This window comes from Chlorocebus sabaeus, chromosome 20 (genome assembly GCF_047675955.1).
Source record: "Chlorocebus sabaeus isolate Y175 chromosome 20, mChlSab1.0.hap1, whole genome shotgun sequence".
NCBI lineage: Eukaryota > Metazoa > Chordata > Mammalia > Primates > Cercopithecidae > Chlorocebus > Chlorocebus sabaeus.
This window is the reverse complement of record NC_132923.1, coordinates 95483399-95508198: the sequence shown is the minus strand read 5'-3', so window position 1 is coordinate 95508198 and position 24800 is coordinate 95483399. Positions and strand designations below refer to the sequence as shown.

At 48.1% G+C, this 24800-nt stretch overlaps 1 protein-coding gene across 5 annotated transcripts in view; it reads right to left on the bottom strand.

Annotated features, from left to right (window-relative positions):
• HIVEP3 (HIVEP zinc finger 3) overlaps nucleotides 1-24800 on the bottom strand; it is a 535336-nt gene that overhangs the window by 65703 nt on the left and 444833 nt on the right. For all 5 annotated transcript variants that reach the window (XM_073007415.1, XM_073007416.1, XM_073007418.1 and 2 more), the window contains one exon: nucleotides 3676-9257. In XM_073007415.1, coding sequence (XP_072863516.1) covers nucleotides 3676-8736 — 5061 coding nt within the window. In that variant the 5' untranslated portion in view covers nucleotides 8737-9257. The remainder of the gene's footprint in view (nucleotides 1-3675; nucleotides 9258-24800) is intronic.

The window sequence follows — 24800 nt, the reverse complement described above, 5'->3', positions numbered from 1 at the left end:
CAAAGGCTCCACTCTGCCTTGGAGATAAACTGGCCCAGTTCTTGTTTATAGATCAGAAAGCTAAGGTTACCCAGTGAGTTAAGGGTAGAGCTGGGAATGCAGCACAGGTCTCTTGCTTCCAGGACCTTGGCCCTCCTGTGCTAGTACCAAAGGCCAGGAGCTGGGCTGAGGACCCTGACCAGCAGGACGTCCCCAACTCCACCACAGAGTCAGGCACAGAGAGGCTGTGCAGGCTCTGGGCTGTTAGTCCTGCAGGACCTGCACACTTTACAGAGCCATGCCTCAATGATGAGAGCTGGCTTAAGGGGAGGGCTGGCATTGGCCTTGTGCTTCCTGGACATCTTCCACTATTCCAAGAACATGTCCTCTAAATGCTGCAGTGTTGTCAGGGGTGGGTGCACTCTTGCCTAGGGAGCAGAAATGCTGTGCTTAGGGCGGGGGCTGGGAGTGAAAATTTCCTCCTACTTCACGCCACTGTCATTAAGGTCATGAAAAACCATGCTGTTTCCAGCCAGTGAAAGAAGCAACCACATTTCCTGATGCTGGGGCAATCTAAGAATGGCAGTCCCCTGTGCCAGCCACCACACCTGCCCCCACAAGGACAGCATGGGGCTAGATAGAAAGGTGCCTGGCTGGGAATCGGGGAATCTGAGTTCCAGCGCCAGATAGGCCATGGCACACTGAGCTGCTGTTTGGTGGATGACTTCACCTCTCTGGGCCTCAGAGTCTGAGGGGATTTAGACCATCTTGAAGATCCATTCCAGGGCCAACTTCTATGACTCAGTGACCACCAAATAATCTCTTCAGACTTGGAGGAGGGGAGTGGAAACCGAGCAAGAATCTGGACTGCTGCTTTGGCAGAAGGCAGCTAGTTTTCTGCAATACCCTTGGGTTTCCAGAGACTACCACTTCCACTCCACCCCGGCCTGTGATCTAGACTGCCCGTGGAATGACCAAGGTGCCTCCCACAGGCAAACGGACTGCTTCTCCCTCACAGCCTGCCGTGGTATCTGGGCTACACTGGCGGAGGCTGGTTTGGGTGCCAGTGTACCACTCTCCCAGGAAACACAGTGTTGGAATCGAGCAGGGACCAGGGATCCATTTTAGCTTTTGATGACAACCATATGAATAAGTATAGCTAAAAATACTTACTGAGTGCCAATGTGGCATGCACTGTTCTAAGCACACTCTGCATGTCTTAACTCATTTAATTATCTCCACAGTCCTATGAGCTAAATGTTATTATTATCCCTATTTTATAGAGGATGAAACCAAGGCTCAGAGAGTTTAAGTTATTGGCCCAAGGTCCCATAGCTAGTAGGTAAGGTAGTAGGATTCAAACCTGGGCAAGTTGGCACCTGAATCCTTGTTCTTAATAACTTTGTGACAGTGCTGTGTTGTTGTCAAAATGATTACCAAGGAGGAAAAAGGAAAGAATGTGGCTACAAAGTGGACTCTTAACAAGCTGGGGTTTCTCCAGGGTTTATACATGGAAGAAAATATCTATGACCAAACAAAAACATCATAGGGTGTCCTAGACCTGCACAAAGATGGTTTGGAAGAGCTTCAAAATGCTAAGATAGACCTAAGGACCTTTTCAGAACTACTAACAGAGAATGGAAGCCACAAGCTGACAAATGTCAGCTCAGTACAATAAAGAGCCTTCTTAGAGCACTGTCCAAAGATGGATTGGAATGTACCATGAGATGGTGAGTTCCTCTTGCTGGAGATATGCAAGCAGAGACCAGAGAGAGGTGTAGTTGTATAAAGGCCTTAAGCCATAGACCATGCGGTTATACTAATGTACCAGATTGGGGCAATTCTGGCAGGAAACATGCCAGTGAACCAAACAGAATATTCCAAGAAAAAGTTCACAGGTTTTAGGAGCATTATAAATAAATAATTGCCAAATCCAATTATAAATAAATAATTGCCAAATCCAAATGAACACTTTCTTTCTCTTAAATGGCCTGTAACATTTTCAGTCATTAAAAACTAGAGGCAGCTTAGATAATTCAAAAGGGCACTGGAGTAAAATCTAGTTTTGATCTAGGCTCTGCCATTTACTGTGTGGCCTTGTGAAAGTTACTTAACCTCTCTGTGTTTTGGTCTCTTCATCTATGAAATGGTGATATTGCACCCTAACTTTCAAGTTAGTTGTAAGGAGAAAAGTAGCAATTAGCATAGTACTTGGTACATAATAGGTACCAAAAAGCTAGCAGTATGAATAATTATAACAGCATCTTGGGAGTGGCCACAGCTAGTAAGAGATGCTGAAGAGGAAATTAGCATGACATTAATGCAAAAGTGGAAATCTTGGTTAGGGATCTATGTAGACTGACAAAGACATCTAGGGAATAAATTTAGAAAACAGTTCTGTGAAGAACATCCAGTCAAGCTAAGGACAAATTCAATGCACAAAGTTCGCTCAATGACAAAAGAGGAAGATATGAGAGCATGGGAAATTATAGAACACAGTTTTGCTCACTTATCTATAGTATGAATTTAGGTTAGGGAATTTAGACCTAATTTGGTCAGAGCTTCTGGTCTGAAGACACACTAATGAATATTTTCTAATTTGCAGTCATCTTTTAAGATTTTTCTCTCCTCAAATAATTAAAAGAAGAAAAATAGACTCTTTGGAGTCAGATAGGTCTGGGTTCAAATTCTGGGTTTGTCCAACATTTGCCAGATGACCTTGACCTTTCTCAGACTCTGACCCTCAGTTCCCTAAGCTATAGAAGGGAGATGGTTATGTTACTTCAGAGGTGGAGGTGAACAGTGACTAGATTCAAGGGCCCAGCACAGTGCCTGGCACCATGAGGCTGCTCAATAAACAAGACCAGCTGTTATTCCACAAATGCCAAGTCAACATAATCCAAATCCCTAGGCTGGCCTTGTCAGGGTATGGTGGTGGTTTTTGTCTGAAGTTTGAAATTACTGAATTTCAAACTTGCTGAGCTTTCAGGGGACTAGTTCATTTTATAGCTCCTGATGGAGCCTCAGATCAAAGGCAATGAAAGAGTAAATATTAGCGTTTCTTGACCACATAGCACAGATAGGTCAAACTGTGAGTGGCACTGCCATCCACTGGTAAGGAGGGATACTGCAGCTCAGCTCCATTTGCTGTCTTACTCCCAGAAAAGGAAGAAGGAATATTTCAGGAGTTGTTTGTGCCAAATTATAGAACCTTGGAAATGGGAAGATTTAAAGTGGTACTAGAGAATGGAAACAGCAGATGTAAGAATTAAGAAAAGCAGGAAAAGACTAACAAGACAAGGGATATCCATACAATGAAGGAGAGGTATAAAGTTCTAAAATTGCTACAGGCATTCCTGTCAGCCAAGTTTTCCAACTCAGTCTTTTGGTAAATTTCTTGTTTTCTTACTGAGCCTATATCTTTGATTTTACAACAGAAGTTCATGGGAGAGCAGGATCACTTTATGGCTAACTTTATTGAAAGTGTATCCATTCCAACTATAAGAGGGATACACTGACAAAGAAACTCAATAAACATGTTTCCTTGTAAGGTGACCAGCCTCAGCTTTCAGAGAGGCAATCTGACACTCATCTGGCTCTAGTTCTGCAACTTGAACCTGAGGATACTGTGGCTTTAAAAGCTCACCAAGGGCTCTTGCAGATCAGTGATGAGAAGAAAAACAAGGTTGAACTTACCTCTGTCATGCGGGGCTTGCGGGAGCTGGATGGCACAAGCCTCCCTGCCTCAGGATGCGGAGCTGTGGCCATGGTGTATGTCTCTTTGCTCACTTTCTGCTTAGACCTCAGGAGGGACAAAGCAGCTTTAGTGGAAACCCCCGGAAGGTTGGGGTTGTACAAACTTATGCACCAACCAGCGTAAACAGAGGACCTCCTATCTGCATGCTGGATGTGATTTGGCTTAATGTAGTTTAAATAGCACCAACTGACATTAGTGGTTGTGTGGAGGCTGGGGAACTGCAGTACCTTCTTTGAGTCCGTACCTTCTTGTGACTTGGCTGGTCTGGAGGACGTTTCTGACAGAGGCAGAGAGCTGGGAGGTGCCAAGGAGGGGAGATCAGGTTGTTCCTTGGAATCTTCTTTCTTCACGCTCAGTGGGGGCAACCCTCTTCGGTGAGGTTTGCCAGATGGCTGGGGATATTCCTTCAAAGCTTCTGAGCCTGGGGCTGTCCCATAGGACAATGCGGGGTGAGGGAGGGGAGGAATTTCCTTTGTGTCAGATGGATCTGAGGACAGGCTGGACAGCATTTCTAGCTCCCTCCTGCCCTGGCCCTGGTTGCCTAAGTGGGATTTCTCTGGCCTTTTTCCATCCTCGGTGCTGGCAAGTACCACACTGCATGGTTTTACCAGCTCAAGTTTTTCATCTGCCTTGGAAGCCTCCTCCTCCTTCACTCTTTTTTGCTGCTGGGTTTCCATGGTAAGTTCAAGGCTGCCAGCTGGTGAAAGGACACGTTTGCTTCCCCCTGCTGTTGATGAACTCCCCTCCAGGCTCAAGACACTCTCTGATGACAGGGAAGTGCCTTTTCTTTCAGGTAATGTCACAGGCACTCTCAGGTATGGAGTTGGGAAAGCTCTGCTTTGCTCTTCACTTAACCCAGAAGGGCCGGGCCCAACCTCATGCACATCTGCACCACACACAGTTGTCCCTTTTGATGGGGGTTCCTCAAACTTGGAAAGTGCCACAGTTGCTGAGCTGCCTTGGGACTGGGTGACCAAGATCTGGGAAAGGGTGGTGTACATTGCACTCCCATAGGATGGCATATTGGTCTGAACACGGACAGGCACAACCAGGGACACCATGGTGTCTGGACAGGCGGGCAGGGCCAGTGGAGGAGCTGATGTAGGTGCTGAGGAGCTGGCTGGGGGAGCCACAGGGGGTAGCTGGATGTCACTGCTGTACTCTGTGCTTGGGGAGAGGCCAGCACTTCCTGTTGCCAGTGGGGCCAGGCTGGTTTTGATCTGGGGCAGATGGCTTTCCACATCACCAGGGAGCTGAAGCGCAAACTGGGATTGCAGAGGCAGGAAAAACCCAGAAGAGAGTGCTGAGGAGGCTGGGTATGGCATGGGGAGGAAGGAAGGAGGCTGTCGGAAGGGGATGTTGGCTGGGTGAGGCATGAGCTGGGGGAGATGGAGTTGGCCTGGGTGCAGAACAGTAGGCTGGAGAGGAAGCGGTGGGGCTTGAAATAAGGAGGGAGGAAGTGGAGGCATGGAGTATGGTGAGGACAGGAGGCTGGACATGGCCTGGGTGGAGAAGAATTCTGGAGACTGTCCTGGCTCATGTTGCACGAGGTGCTGGAAGGAGAAAAGGGAGACAGGTGGGGGCAGGTACGGCTTCTCATGCAGGGGTGTCTGGGCAACAGGGTGGTGGAACACCTGCAGTGCTTCTGTGTAGGGCACAGTGGGCCCCAATGGGGGCCTGTCCTGCCCTGGGCCCTTGCCTCCCAAGGGCCCACCATGTGAGGTGGCCGTGGAGGAAATCTGGGACAATGAGCTTTTGGTGGAGGGTTTACTGGATGAGGGCTGTGGTTCTTCGCTCTCCTGTCTTCCCTTGGGGGCAGCCTCCAACTCAGATTCTGGAGGCCTGCTCAGAGAGGCCTGTCTCACCAAGAAGCATTTTCTTCTCTCTGGCGGGGCCACCCGCGCTGGTGGAGCCACTGGGGCTGGAGCAGAAGGGCCTGTCAAGGACAAGCTGCCATAGTCAAAGGATTTGCTGCGTGTCTCGGTCATGTGGGCAGAATGGGAAACGTTGGGGCTTTGCTCTGAGGCTGACCTCCGCATCTCTCGGGCATGCGGGTGGTGGCTGGGGACAGTCAACATGTGGGTGCCCGGGAGTTTGGGGCGCGTGTCAGATGAGGGACCGGGGGCCTCGGCTTTCCCATGGTCATCCCTCTCAAATGAGGCTGAGCGGCTGGACCCACTCAGAGAGATACTGCTTTCCTGGCTCGGGCTGCGAGACAGAGGCACAGAGGACTCGAAGCTGGACTCCCCTGATGATTGGGCCATCTCTGCCAGGCGCAGCCTCTTTTTTTTGGGTGGCAGCTTCTCGGCCGGGAGCTGGGCAAGTGTCTGGCTGCGCTGGGGCCACTGGAACTCCTCAGTCTTCTCAGGTTCCTTAGGGGGCGGCTCTGGCTCTGTGTCCGGCCGGTCAGGCTCCTCGGTTACCAGGATCTCAGGAACCTGAATGTTGGGCTGGCGGACCAACTTGGGCTGCAGGGAGTGAGCCGAGCATCCGTGTGGGGCAGGTGGGGGCGATGGGAACTGGGTCAGAGGTTTGTCTTCCCCTTCCAAGCCACTCGGCTGCTCGAGAGAGTCAGATTTCTCAAAGGAGCTGGTGTGCTGGATGACAGAAATTTCTTTGGACGTTGTTCTCCTCTCCTTCCCTGATTCTGAACTGGACCCTGGCTTGGGAGTCCTTGGCTGGAAGCCCGTGGGTCCCTCCAAGGAGGGCACTGATTTACTCGGTTCTGCTGGTGACTTGGTGGACTCCAGGGGAAGGTTCCGAGCAGCATCGGATGGCCCGGGGCTGCCAAACTGACTTTTTGTGGACTCAAAGGCAGGTGGTTCTTCCTCGTCCCCAAGGCTCTTCTCTTTCCTCCTCTTCCTTAGTGGAGTGAGTTCCAGGGTGGTCCCCAGTTTGTAATGCATCATTTGGGACCACGGCTCATGCTCAGTCTGACTCTTTTCGGCTTCTGGAGATGTGTGGGTGCCTGCAGAGATGGGCTTTGCGATCTGAAGCTCTGAGCAGTAGTATTTTTTGTGGGCTTCGTAGTTATCCCTTTTCTTGTACCGAGCACCACATATGTTACATTCGTAGATCACCCCTTTTGTTTTCAAACCCTTCTTGGTCTTTTTGGTAAGTTCGCTTTCCTTGGGTTCCAGTTCGTCTGAGGGCTTGGAGGCTGTGTCTTTGCTGCTTGGTCCAGGCTCCTCGGAACTGTACTCCCCTCCCAAAGGTAATTCGATTGCCGGCTGGCGCTTCAACATCCGGGGGTGGGAGGTAAACACGTGACTGCTGCGGCTCAGGGCTTCGGAGTCGGTGATATGGTCATCGAAGGAGTAGCTACCTCGGAAGGGGTGGTGGGGGGTGCTGATAGTGCAGGCGGCAGAAGGCATTGAGTGGCTTCTCAGGAGAGGCACAGGGGGGGCGGTACTGGGTGGGTGCTGGAGGCTCAGCAGTGATTGTTCGGGCTTGGTTTTCTCGCTGTGGGATGACAGGGGCTCCCGGTAGAGGCTGGATTTTGGGGACTCCATGCTGCTGCGCCTGGACAGCGAGCTCCGCCGTGGCTTCACGCTGTCGATCTCGCTGGTGTCCACCACAGCCTCGTTGATGGTGATGAGCTTCGTGATGTGCTCAATCACCTGCGTCCGGGGTACAGACAAAGGCACCAGGCTGGGCTTGTCTTCGGTGGACAGGGGCAGGAGGGGCTGGGTGGAGGTGGCTGTCAGCATGGCGGTCCGCTGTCCTATTCGCCCACACTTGCCAAAGATGATCTCAGCGTAGGACTTGGCGTTGGTGTTTGGGGGGCTGACCTGCTGTTCTGCACTCTCAGAGCGGGAGAAATACCCAGACTCAGTACTCCCTTTGCTGCCTGGGCTCAGAAATGCCTGCTCATCAATCACCTTCTTCCTCTCGCTTAAGCGGAGGGCCAGTTTCTGCTTAATTGTGTGGGTGTCTTCAGGTTTATGGCTCAGGGGGTGCTCAGATGAGGGTTCCACAAATGGAGGGGGGTCTTCGAGTGACTGGGTGGTGCTGGACTGGGACAGGGAACAGCGTTCATGGCTGGAACTGTGGCTCCCAGAGCTGAACAGCCCACTGGAGAGAAGGGGCTGCTTGGATCTTGGGGAGAGCTCTGTAGGGTGACCAGAGGTGGCACTAGTCTCCTCTTCAGAATCTGTACTTTCTCCCTCGGTGGGCTCCTCAAACTCTTCCCCAGGGATTCGCTCCATCTCCAGCCCATGTGGGTACATCTCACTACCCATGCCTGAGGCCAGGCCTGCTTTGATGCGGTGGGCATGAGACTTCCTGTGCTTGTAGAGATTACTCTTGGTCTTGAAGGAGAAGCCACAGGGGCCGCAGGGGTAGGGCCTCTCACCCGTGTGTGAGCGAATGTGCTTCTGGAGCACGCTGGGCTTGGCACAGGGCCGGCTGCAGTACTGGCAGATGTACTTGCCCGGCTTCTGGGGCTTCCTCTCCTTCTTGTGTGCCTCTTCTGTGGGCTTCAAGGAGACCTGGGAAGGACGAGGCACAAAGACTTTGGGGACGCCAGGAAGGTCCTCGGGAGGAATGATGGAAGCGTGGGAAGGAAGGAGCTGGCTCTGAGGATGGAGCCCAGGGGCCACGAAGGAGCCAGAGGGTCCAGGTCTCATGGGGTCGACCAGTTGCCATGTGGACCCCTCCAGGAGATGCTCAGGTTTGCCGGGAGACATGAATGCTGGTGTCAGAGGGTGCTGGGGAAGCTGTGAGATGTGAACGGATGCTTCGATGGGGGGCCTTTTTGGGGGCTTCTGCTGCTGGCCTGTTTTCTCCTGAGAGCCTTCCCTAAGAACTGATGAGGGGCCCGGGAAGGGCTGCGGGGCTAGGAGCTCTTGGGCGGGGCTCTCTTGGGTGGCAGCTGTGCCGCTGCCTGGGTATGGGACGCTGGAAGAAACACTGGTCTGAATGGCCTCTCCTTTGGTCAGCCGCTTCCGGGGACTTCCCTCAGCCTTCTTGGTGCCCTTGACACTTTGTTCAGGATCCATGACCTTCACAAAGACTTCAGATGCTACTCAGGGAGAGTCAGGGCAGGCTGCATTTATGAATAATCCCAGTGTCCCAAGGAGGTGTCCAGCTTTGGCCACATTGGTCAAGAGCTGCAGAAGCCAAACCCAAGACGGCTTTGGGAGTTTTTTGCAAGTGTCACTGGCTGTGAGTGGATTCGGAGCAGGTCATCAGGGCCCAAGCTATCCTATTGGTGAGGCATGGCCCTCTACTTTGCAGACAGAAAACGCAACAGCACTTTCTGCCTGAATGTCTGTCGGGAAAACGTCATGAAGGATGTCAGTATTGCCATTGTATTGTTTCAGCTGGCAGTGGCAGGTGGCCCCCACGAGTCCCCCGTGTGCTATGCGAACAGTTGAAGGTTGGAGACATCTGCGTCCATGGCCCAGTCATCCCTGGTCCTGGCACAAGAGATGCCACGCTGGATGCTGGGGGTGGTTCTTCTCCCCTTTAGTTCTGGGTTGGAGATCAACGGCCTCGGAGGAGAAATCACGCTCTTCTTCTGTGTGATAGAAGTACACACACACACAAAAGAGAAGACAGAGTTACTGGGACTCATGCACAGTCTGGGCAGCCCAGACTCGGTGCCACACTTGGCTGAGACCCCTCAAAGGTTAACCAGGGAAACTCAACCAGAACCACAGGCTCTGGCTCCGCATGCCCAAGCCCTGCAATTCTTTCCTCACCCGCTCCCACGTCAGTGTTGGGTGACCTGAATGCCAGTGTGTTTCTGAGGACTGGCCATGTGGGAAGCTGACAGCAGAAAACAAAGTGGGCTCTGGGAACTGCAGGGCAGTTAGGGACAGGAGGCCTGGGCTCTCATCTGTGCTTTGTGATCCATTCTGAGCGGGTCTAACCTCTCTAAGCCTCAGTTGCCTAATCGATAAAACAGATAACAAATCCTGCCTCGACCGTGCCTTGGAGCTGAAGTGGGCCCAATGAGATCGGAGATGCAGGCGCTGCGGGGTGAACTCTGGATGGGGCCGCAGATGGTGCAGGAGGGAAATGCCAGTGGATTATTCAGGGGTGAGTTTTCCAAGGGGTAGATTATTCTCAGGTTAGTATTCCTCTCTGGCCCTGGGTTCTGAAAGTGTCCATGAGGGACATCATTTGCTGCTTTTTACCCCCTTGCTAACCCGCACCCCAGCCCGTGTTTCAAGGCAAAACCACAACCTACTGCCACAGTCTGTGAGAACTTACAATCTGACACAGCTGTGACCATTTGTTTGATCTAAGCAATTGCCAGGAAGATCATTCTGGAAGGTTCCTCTGGCTTTGCAGCCTTTCCTTGTCCAGTCAGTGCCCCAAGGATGCCATGAAAGTACGGGGATCCTTGCCCTTGAGTGGAGGAGCAAAGTTGGTCTGTGTGGAGCCCCAAGTGTGTGTCTCCTCCTAGGACCAGCTGCCAGCTGGGCAGGCTCAGTTTTCTGGGCTCAGGTGCATCCTCAGGACGTTCCTCCCCAGGAGCAGGGTTGGAATCCCAAGGCTGGAGTCACTGTGGACTCCATCTCACCCAACCACCTGACTTTGGACATCAGGAAGGTGGCTTACTGAAGGTCCCATGTTGCTAACAGGCAGTGTCACCACCTGGACCCAGGCCTCCCATGGCCAGAGTTGGTTCCCCAGCCCCTTCTCAGGTGTTCACTCCCTGGCATCCCCTGGCGAAGCCCTGGGTGAGTGATGAGCATCTCCACGCTTACTTTTTCTCCTGTAAGCATGTCCTACTGCCAGTATGCTGCCCTCAGGCTCCCCTCATGCCCACCCTCTTCTTTTCACTAGTTGTGCGATGATACAGACTTGAAAATTCCACTTACTACATTTTTGCAGGTGCTCAGAAGATTAACAAGTCTTTAAGACTCAAATAATTGTCTCTTAAGGGGCAGGGCCTCAGACACTGTGACGTGCTTTGGAGGATTTGATCTTTTAACTAAAAAGTATATCCTCTAAGTTCACTCCTTTTGTGTTCCTTTTCTACTTGGTGCTACAAAGAATTCAAAGTAACTATAACAAAACCATATTTATAGAAGAATGATAAACTATAAATATGAGATAATTATAGATAAGAATAACAAATCAGAACAAAGAAAATGGAAACAAGGCAGAAAGTCAGGATTGGTGGGATAAAAAGAATACCGCTATACCAATAATAAGGACTTATGGTGTTTCTATAATTCAGCTATACATTTATATATGAGCTTCCTGGCAACCAAGCAGAAAAGGGAGATTTGGTCCATTACAGAGTCTTATAGCCAGAGAGGAAGGAACATCTAAGTTTCTCACAAAACTTTTTCATGTGGCACTTCAATCAGGAGCAGTGAATGATGCAGGAGATCATTTATGTCTTCAATGACACCCCTCTGGTCATTGATTCAATGACATCCCTCTAGTCATTGGATGTGGTGTAAATACAGTGATTGATATTTGTCAGTGAAAGACAACGTATCGGCAGAGATTCTCCTATGAGCAGTCAAAGGCCTCCTGTGACTTGTACCAAAGCAGACTGAGTGTAGGGAAGACAGGGAAATCTCATTTCATTAGATTACATCTCAGTCAACAGGGTGGCCATATAAGATACCATTCAAACTGGGACACTTGGAGAATGAAATGGGAACTACTAACAATCATGGAGGAACAACAGGAATAAACAAGGACATTCCCAGGCAAACCAGGACAAAATGGTTACCCTTACAATGAATATTTGCCTTATGGCCAAAACTAGGCATAAGTGCCAACTGTCTCTGGGTGTCTTGTACAAACTTTTGATCTCTTCTATGGAGACTAAAGTTACCCCATGATCTCCTGATAGATTCTTAGAGACTGGCTGTCTAGTCCATTCCTCTCACTTGACAGAGGAGACTGAAGGCTAGAAAGGTGATATGATTTTCCCTGAAAAGCACACGGGAATGGTGGCAGGGCTGGACCATCCTGTGCCTCTTGACCCCCCAGACAGGGCTGTCCCCTCAATTAATAGAAGTTCTCTGTGGCTTCTGTGGCATGATGGACACTGCAGTCTATGGCCCTTAGTCCTATGGAAGCATCAGCATGGCCCCAGGGGACATCGCAGCATCCACGGCAAGGGGGAGTAAGGAGTTGTCTAGCATCTGAACAACAGAGTTGCCCTTTCGACCTATGTCCTAACCACACTGCAGCTGCTGGGCAGAAGAAATCGGGAGCCCAGCGAAGGTGGGAGAACTCATCCTGGCAGCCTTACCCCAGGTCTTGCTTACCTAAGCTAAGGTGGGCAGAAGTGCTGAGCCTTCTAAAAATCAGACATGGTAGACACGGTTTGCAGCACAGACAGAGAACTGCTCTTTGGGCTGGTCTGGGTCTCCTGGGCCTGGCTGCACTGTGATGGAGAGGCCTTTGGGTGCTATGTGTGGATAATCAAGGGTTGGCCATACTTACTATTCTTATTGACCCTTTCATGCAAGGATCTGAGAGTAGCCCCGAAACACTAGCTAGCAGCAAGCTTTTCTTCTTCCGATGGATGGATGGGACCCTGCAGCATGACTGGGTGGTGAAATGATCAATCTGAGTGGGGGTCAGCTGGCCAGGCAGGACCCTACATTGTTTAGTCCTGCGTTCTCCCCTCACTGAGCCACAAGGCTCTCCTTGGCAGGTGGGGGAGCGCCCAGCAGCTGGGGTTTGGTGCAATTCCCAGGGTCAGGTGGGAGGGGCAGGGTAGATGAAGGAGACAGTCAGGTGACTGTTGCATCATCAGGTGAGTACAGGGCCAGCACTGCCTGCCCAGGGTCAGTATCCAGCCTGCACCTGTGGGCTTGACATGGTGTTTCTCCAAGGAGAGGTGTCCTACCCACACCTCTGAGTGGGGGGCAAAAAGGCCACAGGAGCACCACTGGCTGCCAGGGCACAGAGTCAGCGAGGCCTGTGAACCGGAGGGGCCACCCTGTCATTCCACACACAGGCATCTGAGCCATGGTGGAGAGTGGCTAGCCCAAGCCACATTGGGGCTTGGACTCCTGGGGTAGTGCTCTCTGCCAGCCTGCTCCACCACATCACGACAGGTCTGAAGTGCTTAATAGGAGGGGCAGGGGGAGAAGGGCAGCCAGAACCACAGGGCCAGATGTAGGGGAACCTGCAGGACCTAAGGAGACTTCTGCCTTGGAATGGATTCCAACTGTGGCATGGCATAAACCGAAGGACCGTTCTAGTGACTGTGACCAACAGACACTAAGAAAATCATACTTTGCTACCTTCTGTGGTTCTGAGGCTATGTGTGAAATGTTAATACAAACTTGAAGTGATAAAGAAAAAAGCCACTTCTCCAGGGAATTGGTGAGAGCACCTGTAAATGTCACCAGAGAAATGGGCCCAGGAGCTGGGTCAACAGATGCCTGAACCCCAGACCAGAAGAAGACGGACAGCCTCTACTGATGGTCACAGAATGGGCCATGAGGCCATCGTCAGCCACCGAGAGCTCTGGCTCAGAGACCAGCTTATAACCCTGAGGGGAACCCGAGCTTCAGCAGCCAACTGGTTAGCATACCTGACAAATTAGCTCCCACTTCAAGAAGCTTCCTTCGGTCTAACTGTGGGAGCAGCCCAATAGGAAGGAGATTGGGACTTGCTGGGGCTGGAGTCACAAAGGCCTCAGGGGAGTGGGAAATGATGGAGGAGCCTGGGGCCAAGGCAGGGAGGCCTGAAGCTCTGAAACCAAGCTGGAAAGCACCTTCTGTATCGAAGGCATCAGGACAACATGGCCATGGCCCAGGGTGGACACCCCAGAGGACCTTTCCAGAGGGTGGGTGGGAAATGGGCTCTCTAAGGTGGACAATTCCACTGGTCCTGGCAGGAGGTCAGCTTGAATCTGCCTTGGGCTCTAGACTGAGGAGCTGGGGTCCCCAGTCAAAGTTAGATAAGGCTGGGGCAAGATGGGGGCAGGGGCCTGATGTCCAGTAAGCTGTTAGGCTAAGCTGGCCCTAGGCTGGTGGGGCTTAATACAGCTCTTCGCTTGTAATTTACTTACACACACACGCCCCCACATATCCCAACATGCCAAAATCTGGTCAAAAATTTTACTGACAGTAATAAAACACACTGATGTCAAAAATATAAGAAAATTTTCCTTTTAACTTACATACCTGGGAACCCAGGGCACAAGGCCACAGGCTGAAGAGGAGGCACTCAGTAAATACTCTTATTTAATGACCTAGCAACAAAGCCAGTGCCCCTTCTAAAAATCTCTGTGTACAACACTCTGTGTGTGCATGTATGCATGTGTGTGTTTAAGCTGGAGCAGAATTCTTCACTTGCAAAAAAAAAAAAAAAAAACCAACAACAACAACAAAAAAACCTCAAAGTGGCTATGGGCTCAGGTGGTGGCAAAACAAGCCAGATATAAGGATATGGGTCTGGAGACTAACAGGGAGAGGTGGTCAGAGAGTCACAGAAGGAAGTCTGGGCAAAGAGAGAGGCCAAGGTCAAGATGGGGCTCTGGTTGGAAACAAGGATTGTGGCAGAGACTGAATATTTCTTCCATTAGCCAGTTCTCTTTCTCGTAGTAATCAAAGGCCCCAAGCTGGGTCTATGGCCACCGGTTACAGGCTGCCTTTCCCAGCCTTCCTTGCAGCTAGTTCTGGCCAATGATGTACGTAACTTTTAGGCCATAGCCAGAAGGAAAAGTGCTTGTCCTCTACCTCCCCATTTTGTCAGGAAGGAACATGGATGTGGTGGGGCTGAGCCAACTGTGACCACATGGACAAGAACATCACCCCAAGGAACAGTGGGACAAGAAGGTGGGACAAAGACACCTGCCTCTGAGAGAGACATACATCTTTGAGCTTGTTACTTGGTCCCTTTTGGAGTAGTTGAACAAATACACTAACTCATCCAGGGGATTGGAGTGTGATGTTGGTGTCTGGGAGGCTGGAAAGGGTTTGGCAGAACCCAGGTCTAGGTAAGTGGGGACACAGGCAGAGGTAGCAACAAAGATCAGGGTTTAGTTCTAAAGCACAAGACAGGCACCTGTGGCGAGGTAAGCATCCAGCCACTAAACCCATGCATGCAGCAACACAGCACAGTGACTCCGAAGGTAGCTTTGAGACTCAGGCAGCCTATGGCTGAACCCTGGCTCCTCCATCTCCTAACTGATGGTCCCCTAATCTGGGGCCTCCTCTAGGCCTTAGTCTCCCCATCTCTAAAACGGGGACAGTAAAAGTGTCATGTGTGGTTTAAATTGAGTTGACTCATATAAATCGCTTGGCATGGCACCTGACATATAGTAAGCATTAAATAAATAATAGTCATCATTGCTACTGGAGAAAGCATTTCCATGGAGAGGCTGTCATGGCTGTGTGGAAAGATCTCTAGACTAGATTCCAGTCCTGGCTCTGCTGCTTTTAGGCTGACAGGCTGTCATGAGACTGACTGGGGTTATCATGTATGTAAAGTCCCGGGCACACAGCTAGTGCTCAAGAAATGAGAGCCAAGGTTGAATTCAGTGGTCAAAGCAGGGCCCCCGAAGAAGCCAGTGTCACAATGACCCACCCGGATATTAGGATAGACCTGAGTTACCCCAAACAGGGGAAGCATTGGTTCCTGAGTTGGGCAGAGCCTTGGCCTGCATGCTGGAGACATGTGGTCCTAGCAGTGGGGATAAGAACACAGGCAGGCGATCAGGTGGTGACAGGTCTGATGGATCTGACTTTATGGGACACTTTTCAGATGGAATGCTTCCTACCAACCCAGGGCACAAGCTAGAACTGATAATCATGGATGATTATCACCACAATCTTGGCACGCAGCTTTCCAGGCCACCAGATCCATCTTCCTGACTCCATGGAAGCCAGACTAGATGGTTCTCCTACTGAGACTGAGACTTTGCAGCCTCCAATGTACTTCTTGGTCACTGGATTTTCATGAGATGACCAATCAGTGAGGACCATGGCAGAGCAGCTCTGTCTTGTCAGTGTCCTGAATTCTAGCCTCAATTACTGCCAAATAGAGGAGTCATATGAGCACACTCCTGTCCTTAAGCTCATAATACTTGCATCCCTCTTATTGCCATTTGATTCTGGGAGACACTGATGCCCTGAGAAGAGGCATGACTGACCCAACAAGAGAGAACTGGGAAGTCTTCAAGCCAAACTAAAGACGTTTCTGAGTCCTTCAATCTGCTCTTTGGGGTCAACTCCTCCTGAACAGCAGGTACTGCCTGACGCTGGCTTGACCTGCTTGGGAGCTCTACGGGGGCAGAGAGGTCTGGGCTGCAGGTGGGACAGTGAGTAGCACACCTGGTGAGAGCCATGGGGCTGAGCACCTGGGTCTCCTCACCACAGGCGGACTGCCTCCCTGGCTTGCTTTCTCCACCTTTCTCTGGGGGTCGGCCTGTGGGCTTCTTCCAGCAAGGGCTGATCAGGAGGCCTGGAGTCACTTAGCTGCCATGGGTCCAGTAACCTGTGGCAGGAAGCCCTGGAACACACAGGTCTACTGTGTGACCCTAGGCAAGGCACTTTCCCTTTCTGGGCCTCAGTTTTCCCTTCTGTAACATGAAATTGGGCTGAATGACCTCAAGGTCACTTCCATTCTGACAATTCTGGATTTTGAAATCTAAGACCAGGTGACAGTGTGGCCAGCTAAAAAACACTGGCCACATTTCCTAGTTTGCTCAGGCTGGCTGCAATACTGGCCTTAGGCTGAGGAGAATTCCACGGGGTAACTTACGCCTCACATTCCTGTTAGACCTTGGTCAAAGTGAGGATCCAACTAGGGATACTTGCTGATCTTTATAAAATGCAACCCTTCCCATGGGACTGGCTAAGAGGTGGACTGGCAAGGTTAGGCTCACCCACTGGCCTATGCCACCATCCTCTTGGCTTCTCTGGGAGAAGGGCTGGGCAAGAGTCCTGTGCTGGCCTGAGCTATAGCTGCTGACACCAAGCAACCTGCAATTGTTGGTGGAAGTCCTGCCTTTCCTGCAGATGCTTGACTCACTTATAACATTCTAACCTCACTCGTGTCAGGGTATCCCACAACATTGACCTACCAGCAATCGGGGGGTCTGTGCAGAGAAAACTACCCCTGTCTGGGGATCCACATGTATTCCAGAAAGCAACTCAGGCCTCCTGAACACCAGCTCCTGCCAGTTTAGACCCTGGCCAGGTCCTGACCTGCTGACCCTCTCCTGGGCTGTCACCACCTCCACCCCTGTCACCAGCCATGTCATCAATCCCCAAATCTGGTTGTTTCTGTTCCCTGCCTCTCCTTTGGGCTTGGGTTCATACCCCTAGTTTTGTCGAGACCAGAAGTTCCAAAGACCAACGACAGTATAGAAATGCTGGGGAGCTTTCTTCTTCTTTTTTAAAAAAATTGTTAAATGAAAAGTTACATGAGCTTCTGCGGTTCCAAGATGGCCGAATAGGAACAGCTCCAGCCTCCAGCTCCCAGTGTGAGCGACACAGAAGACAGGTGCTTTCTGCATTTCCAACTGAGGTACTGGGTTCATCTCACTGGGGCGTGTTGGACAGTGGGTGCAGGACAGTGGGTGTGGCCCACCGAGTGAGAGCCAAAGCAGTGCTAGGCATCGCCTCACCTGGGAAGTACAAGGGGGAAGGGAATTCCCTTTCCTAGCCAAGGGTAACCATGACACACAGCACCTGGAAAATCGGGTCACTCCCACCCTAATACTGCACTTTATCAAGGGTCTTAGCAAACAGCACACTAGGAGATTATATCCCGTGCCTGGCTCAGAGGGTCCCACACCCATGGAGCCTCCCTCATTGCTAGCACAGCAGTCTGAGATCTAACTGCAAGGCACTCGCCATTGCTGAGGCTTGAATAGGTAAACAAAGCGGCCAGGAAGCTCGAACTGGGTGGAGCCCACCGCAGCTCAAGGAGGCCTGCCTGCCTCTGTAGACTCCACCTCTGGGGACAGGGCATAGCCGAACAAAAGGCAGCAGAAGCCTCTGCAGATTTAAATGTCCCTGTCTGACAGCTTTGAAGAGAGTAGTGGTTCTCCCAGCATGCAGTCTGAGATCTGAGAACGGACAGACTGCCTGCTCAAGTGGGTCCCTGACCCCTGACTGGCCTAATTGGGAGACACCCTGAACTAGGGGCAGACTGACACCTCACACCTCACAGGTCCAGGTAACCCTCTGAGACGAAGCTTCCAGAGGAACGATCAGGCAGCAACATCTGCTGTTCAGCAATATTGACTCTTCTGGAGCCTCCGCTGCTGATACCCAGGCAAACAGGGTCTGGAATGGACCTCCAGCAAACTCCAACAGACCTGCAGCTGCGGGTCCTGACTGTTAGAAGGAAAACTAACAAACAGAAAGGACATCCACACCAAAACCCCATCTGTACATCACCATCATCAAAGACCAAAGGTAGATAAAACCACAAAGATGGGGAAAAAACAGAGCAGAAAACTGAAAATTCTAAAAATCAGAGCGCCTCTCCCCCTCCAAAGGAATGCAGCTCCTCTCCAGCAATGGAACAAAGCTGGACAGAGAATGACTTTGACAAGTTAAGAGAAGAAGGTTTCAGATGATCAAACTTCTCCGAGCTAAAGGAGGAAGTTCGAACCCATTGCAAAGAAGCTAAGAACCTTGAAAAAGATTTGACGAATGGTTAACTAGAATAACCAACGTAGAGAAGTCCTTAAATGACCTGATAGAGCTGAAAACCATGGCACAAGAACTATGTGACAAATGCACAAGCTTCAGTAACCGATTCGATCAACTGGAAGAAAGGGTATCAGTGACTGAAGATCAAATGAATGAAATGAAGTGAGAAGAGAAGTTTAGAGAAAAAAGACAAAAAAGAAACAAAAAAAGCCTCCAAGAAATATGGGACTAGGTGAAAAGACCAAATCTACATCTGACTGGTATACCTGAAAGTGACGGGGAGAATGGAACCAAGTTGGAAAACACTCTTCAGGATATTATCCAGGAGAACTTCCCCAACCTAGCAAGGCAGGCCAACATTCAAATTCAGGAAATACAGAGAACACCACAAAGATACTCCTCGATAAGAGCAACTCAAAGACACATAATTGTCAGATTCACCAAAGTTGAAATGAAGGAAAAAATGTTAAGGGCAGCCAGAGAGAAAGGTCAGGTTACCCACAAAGGGAAGCCCATCAGACTAACAGCAGATGACTCAGCAGAAACCCTACAGAAGAGAGTGGGGGCCAATATTCAACATTCTTAAAGAAAAGAATTTTCAACCCAAAATTTCATATCCAGTCAAACCAAGCTTCATAAGTGAAGAAGAAATAAAATCCTTCACAGACAAGCAAATGCTGAGAGATTTTGTCACCACCAGGCCTGCCCTACAAGAGCTCCTGAAGGAAGCACTAAACATGCAAAGGAAAACTGGTACCAGCCACTGCAAAAACATGCCAAAATGTAAAGACCATCAATGCTAGGAAGAAACTGCATCAACTAACGAGCAAAATAACCAGCTAACATCATAATGACAGGATCAAGTTCACACATAACAATATTAATCTTAAATGTAAATGGGCTAAATGCCCCAATTAAAAGACACAGACTGACAAATTGGATAAAGAGTCAAGACCCATCAGTGTGCTGTATTCAGGAGACCCATCTCATGTGCAGAGACACACACAGGCTCAAAACAAAGGGATGGAGGAAGATCTACCAAGCAAATGGAAAACAAAAAAAGGCAGGGGTTGCAATCCTAGACTGATAAAACAAACTTTAAACCAGCAAAGATCAAAAGAGACAAAGAAGGCCATGACATAATGGTAAAGGGATCAATTCAATAGGAAGAGCTAACTATCCTAAATATATATGCACCCAATACAGGAGCACCCAGATTCATAAAGCAAGTCTTAAAAGACTTACAAAGAGACTTAGACTCCCACACAATAATAATGGGAGACTTTGACACCTCACTGTCAACATTAGACAGATCAATGAGATAGAAAGTTAACAAGGATATCCAGGAATTGAACTCAGCTCTGCACCAATCGGACCTAATAGACATCTACAGAACCCTCCACCCCAAATCAATAGCATATACATTCTTCTCAGCAGCACATTGCACTTATTCCAAAATTGACCACATAGTTGGAAGCAAAGCACTCCTCAGCAAATGTAAAAGAACAGAAATTATAACAAACTGTCTCTCAGACCACAGTGCAATCAAACTAGAACTCAGGACTAAGAAACTCAATCAAAACAGCTCAACTACATGGAAACTGAACAACCTGCTCCCGAATGACTACTGGGTACATAATGAAATGAAGGCAGAAATAAAGATATTTCTTTGAACATCTTTGAACTGGTTCTCTGAAACCAGTGAGAACAAAGATACAACATACCAGAATCTCTGGGACACATTTAAAGCAGTGTGTACAGGGAAATTTATAGCACTAAATGCCCACAAGAGAAAGCAGGGAAGATCTAAAATTGACACCCTAACATCACAATTAAAAGAGCTAGAGAAGCAAGAGCAAACACATTCAAAAGCTAGCAGAAGGCAAGAAATAACTAAGATCAGAGAATAACTGAAGGAGATAGAGACAGAAAAAATGCTTCAAAAAATCAATGAATCCAGGAGCTGGTTTCTTGAAAAGATCAACAAAATTGGTAGACCGCTAGCAAGACTAATAAAGAAGAAAAGAGTCAAGAATCAAATAGACACAATAATAAATGATAAAGGGGATATCACCACCAACCCCACTGAAATGCAAACTACCATCAGGGAATACCATAAACATCTCTACTCAAATAAACTAGAAAACCTAGAAGAAATGGATAAATTCCTGGACACATACACTCTCCCAAGACTAAACCAGGAGGAAGCTGAATCCCTGAATAGATCAATAACAGGCTCTGAAATTGAGACAATAATTAACAGCCTACCAAGCAAAAAAAGTCCAGGACCAGATGGATTCACAGTCGAATTCTCCCAGAGGTACAAGGAGGAGTTGGTACCATTCCTTCTGAAACTATTCCAATCAACAGAAAAAGAGGGAATCCTCCCTAACTCATTTTATGAGGCCAACATCATCCTGATACCAAAGCCTGGCAGAGACACAACAAAAAAAGAAAATTTTAGACCAATATCCCTGATGAACACCGATGCAAAAATCCTCAATAAAATACTGGCCTACTGAATCCAGCAGCACATCAAAAATCTTATCCACCATGATCGAGTGGGCTTCATCCCTGGGATGCAAAGCTGGTTCAATATACGCAAATCAATAAATGTAATCCAGCATATAAACAGAAACAATGACAAAAACCACATGATTATCTCAATAGATGCAGAAAAGGCCTTTGATGAACTTCAACAGCACTTCATGCTAAAAACTCTCAATAAATTCGGTATTGATGGAACGTATCTCAAAATAATGAGAGCTATTTATGACAAACCCACAGCCAATATCATACTGAATGGGCAAAAACTGGAAAAATTCCCTTTGAAAACTGGCACAAGACAGGGATGCCCTCTCTCACCACTCCTATTCAACATAGTGTTGGAAGCTCTGGCCAGGACAATCAGGCAAGAGAAAGAAATAAAGGGTATTCAATCAGGAAAAGAGGAAGTCAAATTGTCCCTCTTTGCAGATGACATGATTGTATATTTAGAAAACCCCATTGTCTCAGCTCAAAATCTCCTTAAGCTGATAAGCAACTTCAGCAAAGTCTCAGGATACAAAATCAATGTGCAAAAATCACAAGCATTCTAAGACACCAATAACAGACAGAGAGCTAAATCTTGAGTGAACTCCCATTCACAATTGCTTCAAAGAGAATAAAATACCTAGGAATCCAACTTACAAGGGATGTGAAGGACCTCGTCAAGGAGAACTACAAACCACTGCTCAATGAAATAAAAGAGGACACAAACAAATGGAAGAACATTCCATGCTTATGGATAGTCAGAATCAATATCATGAAAATGGCCATACTGCCCAAGGTAATTTATAGATTCAGTGCCATCCCCATTAAGTTACCAATGACTTTCTTCACAGAATTGGAAAAAACTACTTTAAAGTTCATATGGAACCAAAAAAGAGCCTGCATTGCCAAGACAATCCTAAGCAAAAACAAGAAAGCTGGAGGCATCAGGCTACCTGACTTCAAACTATACTACAAGGCTACAGTAACCAAAACAGCATGGTACTGGTACCAAAACAGAGATATAGATCAATAGAACAGAACAGAGCCCTCAGAAATAATACCACACATCTACCACCATCTGATCTTTGACAAATCTGACAAAAACAAGAAATGGGGAAAGGATTCCCTATTTAATAAATGGTGCTGGGAAAACTGGCTTGCCATAAGTAGAAAGCTGAAACTGGATCCCTTCCTTATACCTTATACAAAAATTAATTCAAGATGGATTAAAGACTTAAATGTTAGACCTAAAACCATAAAAACCCTAGAAGAAAACCTAGGGAATACCATTCAGGACATAGGCATGGGCAAGGACTTCATGTCTAAAATACCAAAAGCAATGGCAAGAAAAGCCAAAATTGACAAATGGGATCTCATTAAACTAAAGAGCTTCTGCACAGCAAAAGAAACTACCATCAGAGTGAACAGGCAACCTACAGAATGGGAGAAAATTTTTGCAATCTACTCCTCTGACAAAGGGCTAATATCCAGAACCTACAAAGAACTCAAATAAATTTACAAGAAAAAAACAACCCCATCAAAAAGTGGGCACAGTATATGAACAGACACTTCTCAAAAGAAGACATTTATGCAGCCAACAGACACATGAAAAAATGCTCATCATCACTAGCCATCAGAGAAATGCAAATCAAAACCACAATGAGATACCATCTAACACCAGTTAGAATGGCGATCATTAAAAAGTCAGGAAACAACAGGTGCTGGAGAGGATGCGGAGAAATAGGAACCCTTCTACACTGCTGGTGAGACTGAACTAGTTCAACCATTGTGGAAGACAGTGTGGCAATTCCTCAAGGATCTAGAACTAGAAATACCATTTGACCCAGCCATCCCATTACTGGGTATATACCCAAAGGATTATAAATATGCTGCTATAAAGACACATGCACACGTATGTTTATTGCAGCACTACTCACAATAGCAAAGACTTGGAAGCAACCCAAGTGTCCCTCAATGACAGACTGGATTAAGAAAATGTGGCACATATACACCATGGAATACTATGCAGCCATAAAAAAGGATGAGTTCATGCCCTTTGTAGGGACATGGATGCAGCTGGAAACCATCATTCTCAGCAAATTATCACAAGAACAGAAAATCAAACGCTGCATGTTCTCTCACTCATAGGTGGGAACTGAACAATGAGAACACTTGGACACAGGAAGGGGAACATCACACACTGGGGTCTGTTGTAGGGTGGGGGAGGGGGAGGGATAGCATTAGGAGATACACCTAATGTAAATGATGAGTTAATAGGTGCAGCACACCAACATGGCACATGTATACATATGTAACAAACCTGCATGTGGTACACATGTACCCTAGAACATAAAGTATAATAAAAATAAAAAAAGTTACTTGAAAAATTTTAAACCACTGCAGAATTGTACCATCCTTGGTTCTTTTCCCTGAATCTCCCTGTCCCCACATGCCCCTCCCCAGAGAAGCTACAGTTAATTTAATATGTTCTTCCCAACATCCTAATGTATTTATATTGATCTGCGACTTGCTTTTTTTAAAATCTATGTATGGATATCTAGGTTCACTTCTTTCTTTTGGGAGGCAGCAGCACTGTATTCCATTTTGAGCGGTACTCAAACTCAGCCAGTCCCTTACTGATAGATATGAAGGTTGTTTCCAGCTCTTTCTATTCCAATAAATACTACATCGAATATCTTCTGCATACTTGTATGAGTATATCACAGGCTAACCTCCTAGAAGGTAGAATACTTGATCAAAGGGAATACACCTTGAAGCTTTTCATGGGGACTGGCAAATAGCTCTTCAAAAAGTAGAAATTTACACTTCCGCCAATGGTGGGTGAGCACTATTTCCCTAACCTCCTGCCTACCTGGAGTATAAACTATCTCTTTAACATTCACTAATAAGAAAGGCAAAATGGTTGTATTTGGTTCCCATTGCTGCTGTAACAATTTACTACAAATTTAGTGGCTTAATGCAAAATTTATTACCTTACAGTTTGAGTGGTCAGAGGTCTGAAATAGGTCTCACTGGGCTAAAAGCAAGGTGTCAGCAGGGCCACTTTTCTCTTGGGGGCCCTAGAGAAAAATCCCTTTCCTTGCCTTTCCCAACTTCTAGAGGGTGCCTGAATTCCTTGGCTCATGGAAGGCTCCCCTTCCACCTGCAAAGCTGGTAAAAGCCGGCCACATCTTTCTCATAACAAATCAGTCTAATACTGACTCCTGTCTCCCTCTCTCTCCTAAGGACTCTTGTGATTACATTGGGTCCACCTGGATAATCTCTCCACCTCAAGATCCTTATTTAAATCACATCTACAAATTATCTTTTGCCATAATGGGCAACATATTCAGTTTCTAGGGCTTAGAATGTGGATAGTTTGGGGATCCATTATTCTGCCCACCACAAAGATATCTTAAGTTTCAGTTATAATTATTCTATTTTATTTTTTTCTGAAATGGAGTCTCGCTCTGTCGCCCAGGATGGAGTGCAGTGGCTTAATCTCAGCTCACTCCAACCTCTGCCTCCCGGGTTCAAGCAATTCTCCTGCCTCAGCCTCCTGAGTAGCTGGGATTACAGGCATGTGCCACCACACCCAGATAATTTTTGTATTTTTAGTAGAGATGGGGTTTCACCATGGTGGCCAGACTGGTCTTGAACTCCTGACCTCAAGTGATCCCCCACCTCAGCCTCTCGAAGTGCTGGGATTACAGGTGTGAGCCACCACGCCTGACTGATATCTTATGTTTTGAAATCTGTTTCTTGATCTCTAGAGAGGCTTAGCATTTTTGCATAAGCGTATTTACCAGTTATTTCATTTGGGAGATTATTTTTCTGGTTTACATAAACTCTTTTGATATTGAAGCTATTGACCCTTTACATATAGGTTGCAGATATCTTCTCTTTATCATTAGTCTTAGCTGTAC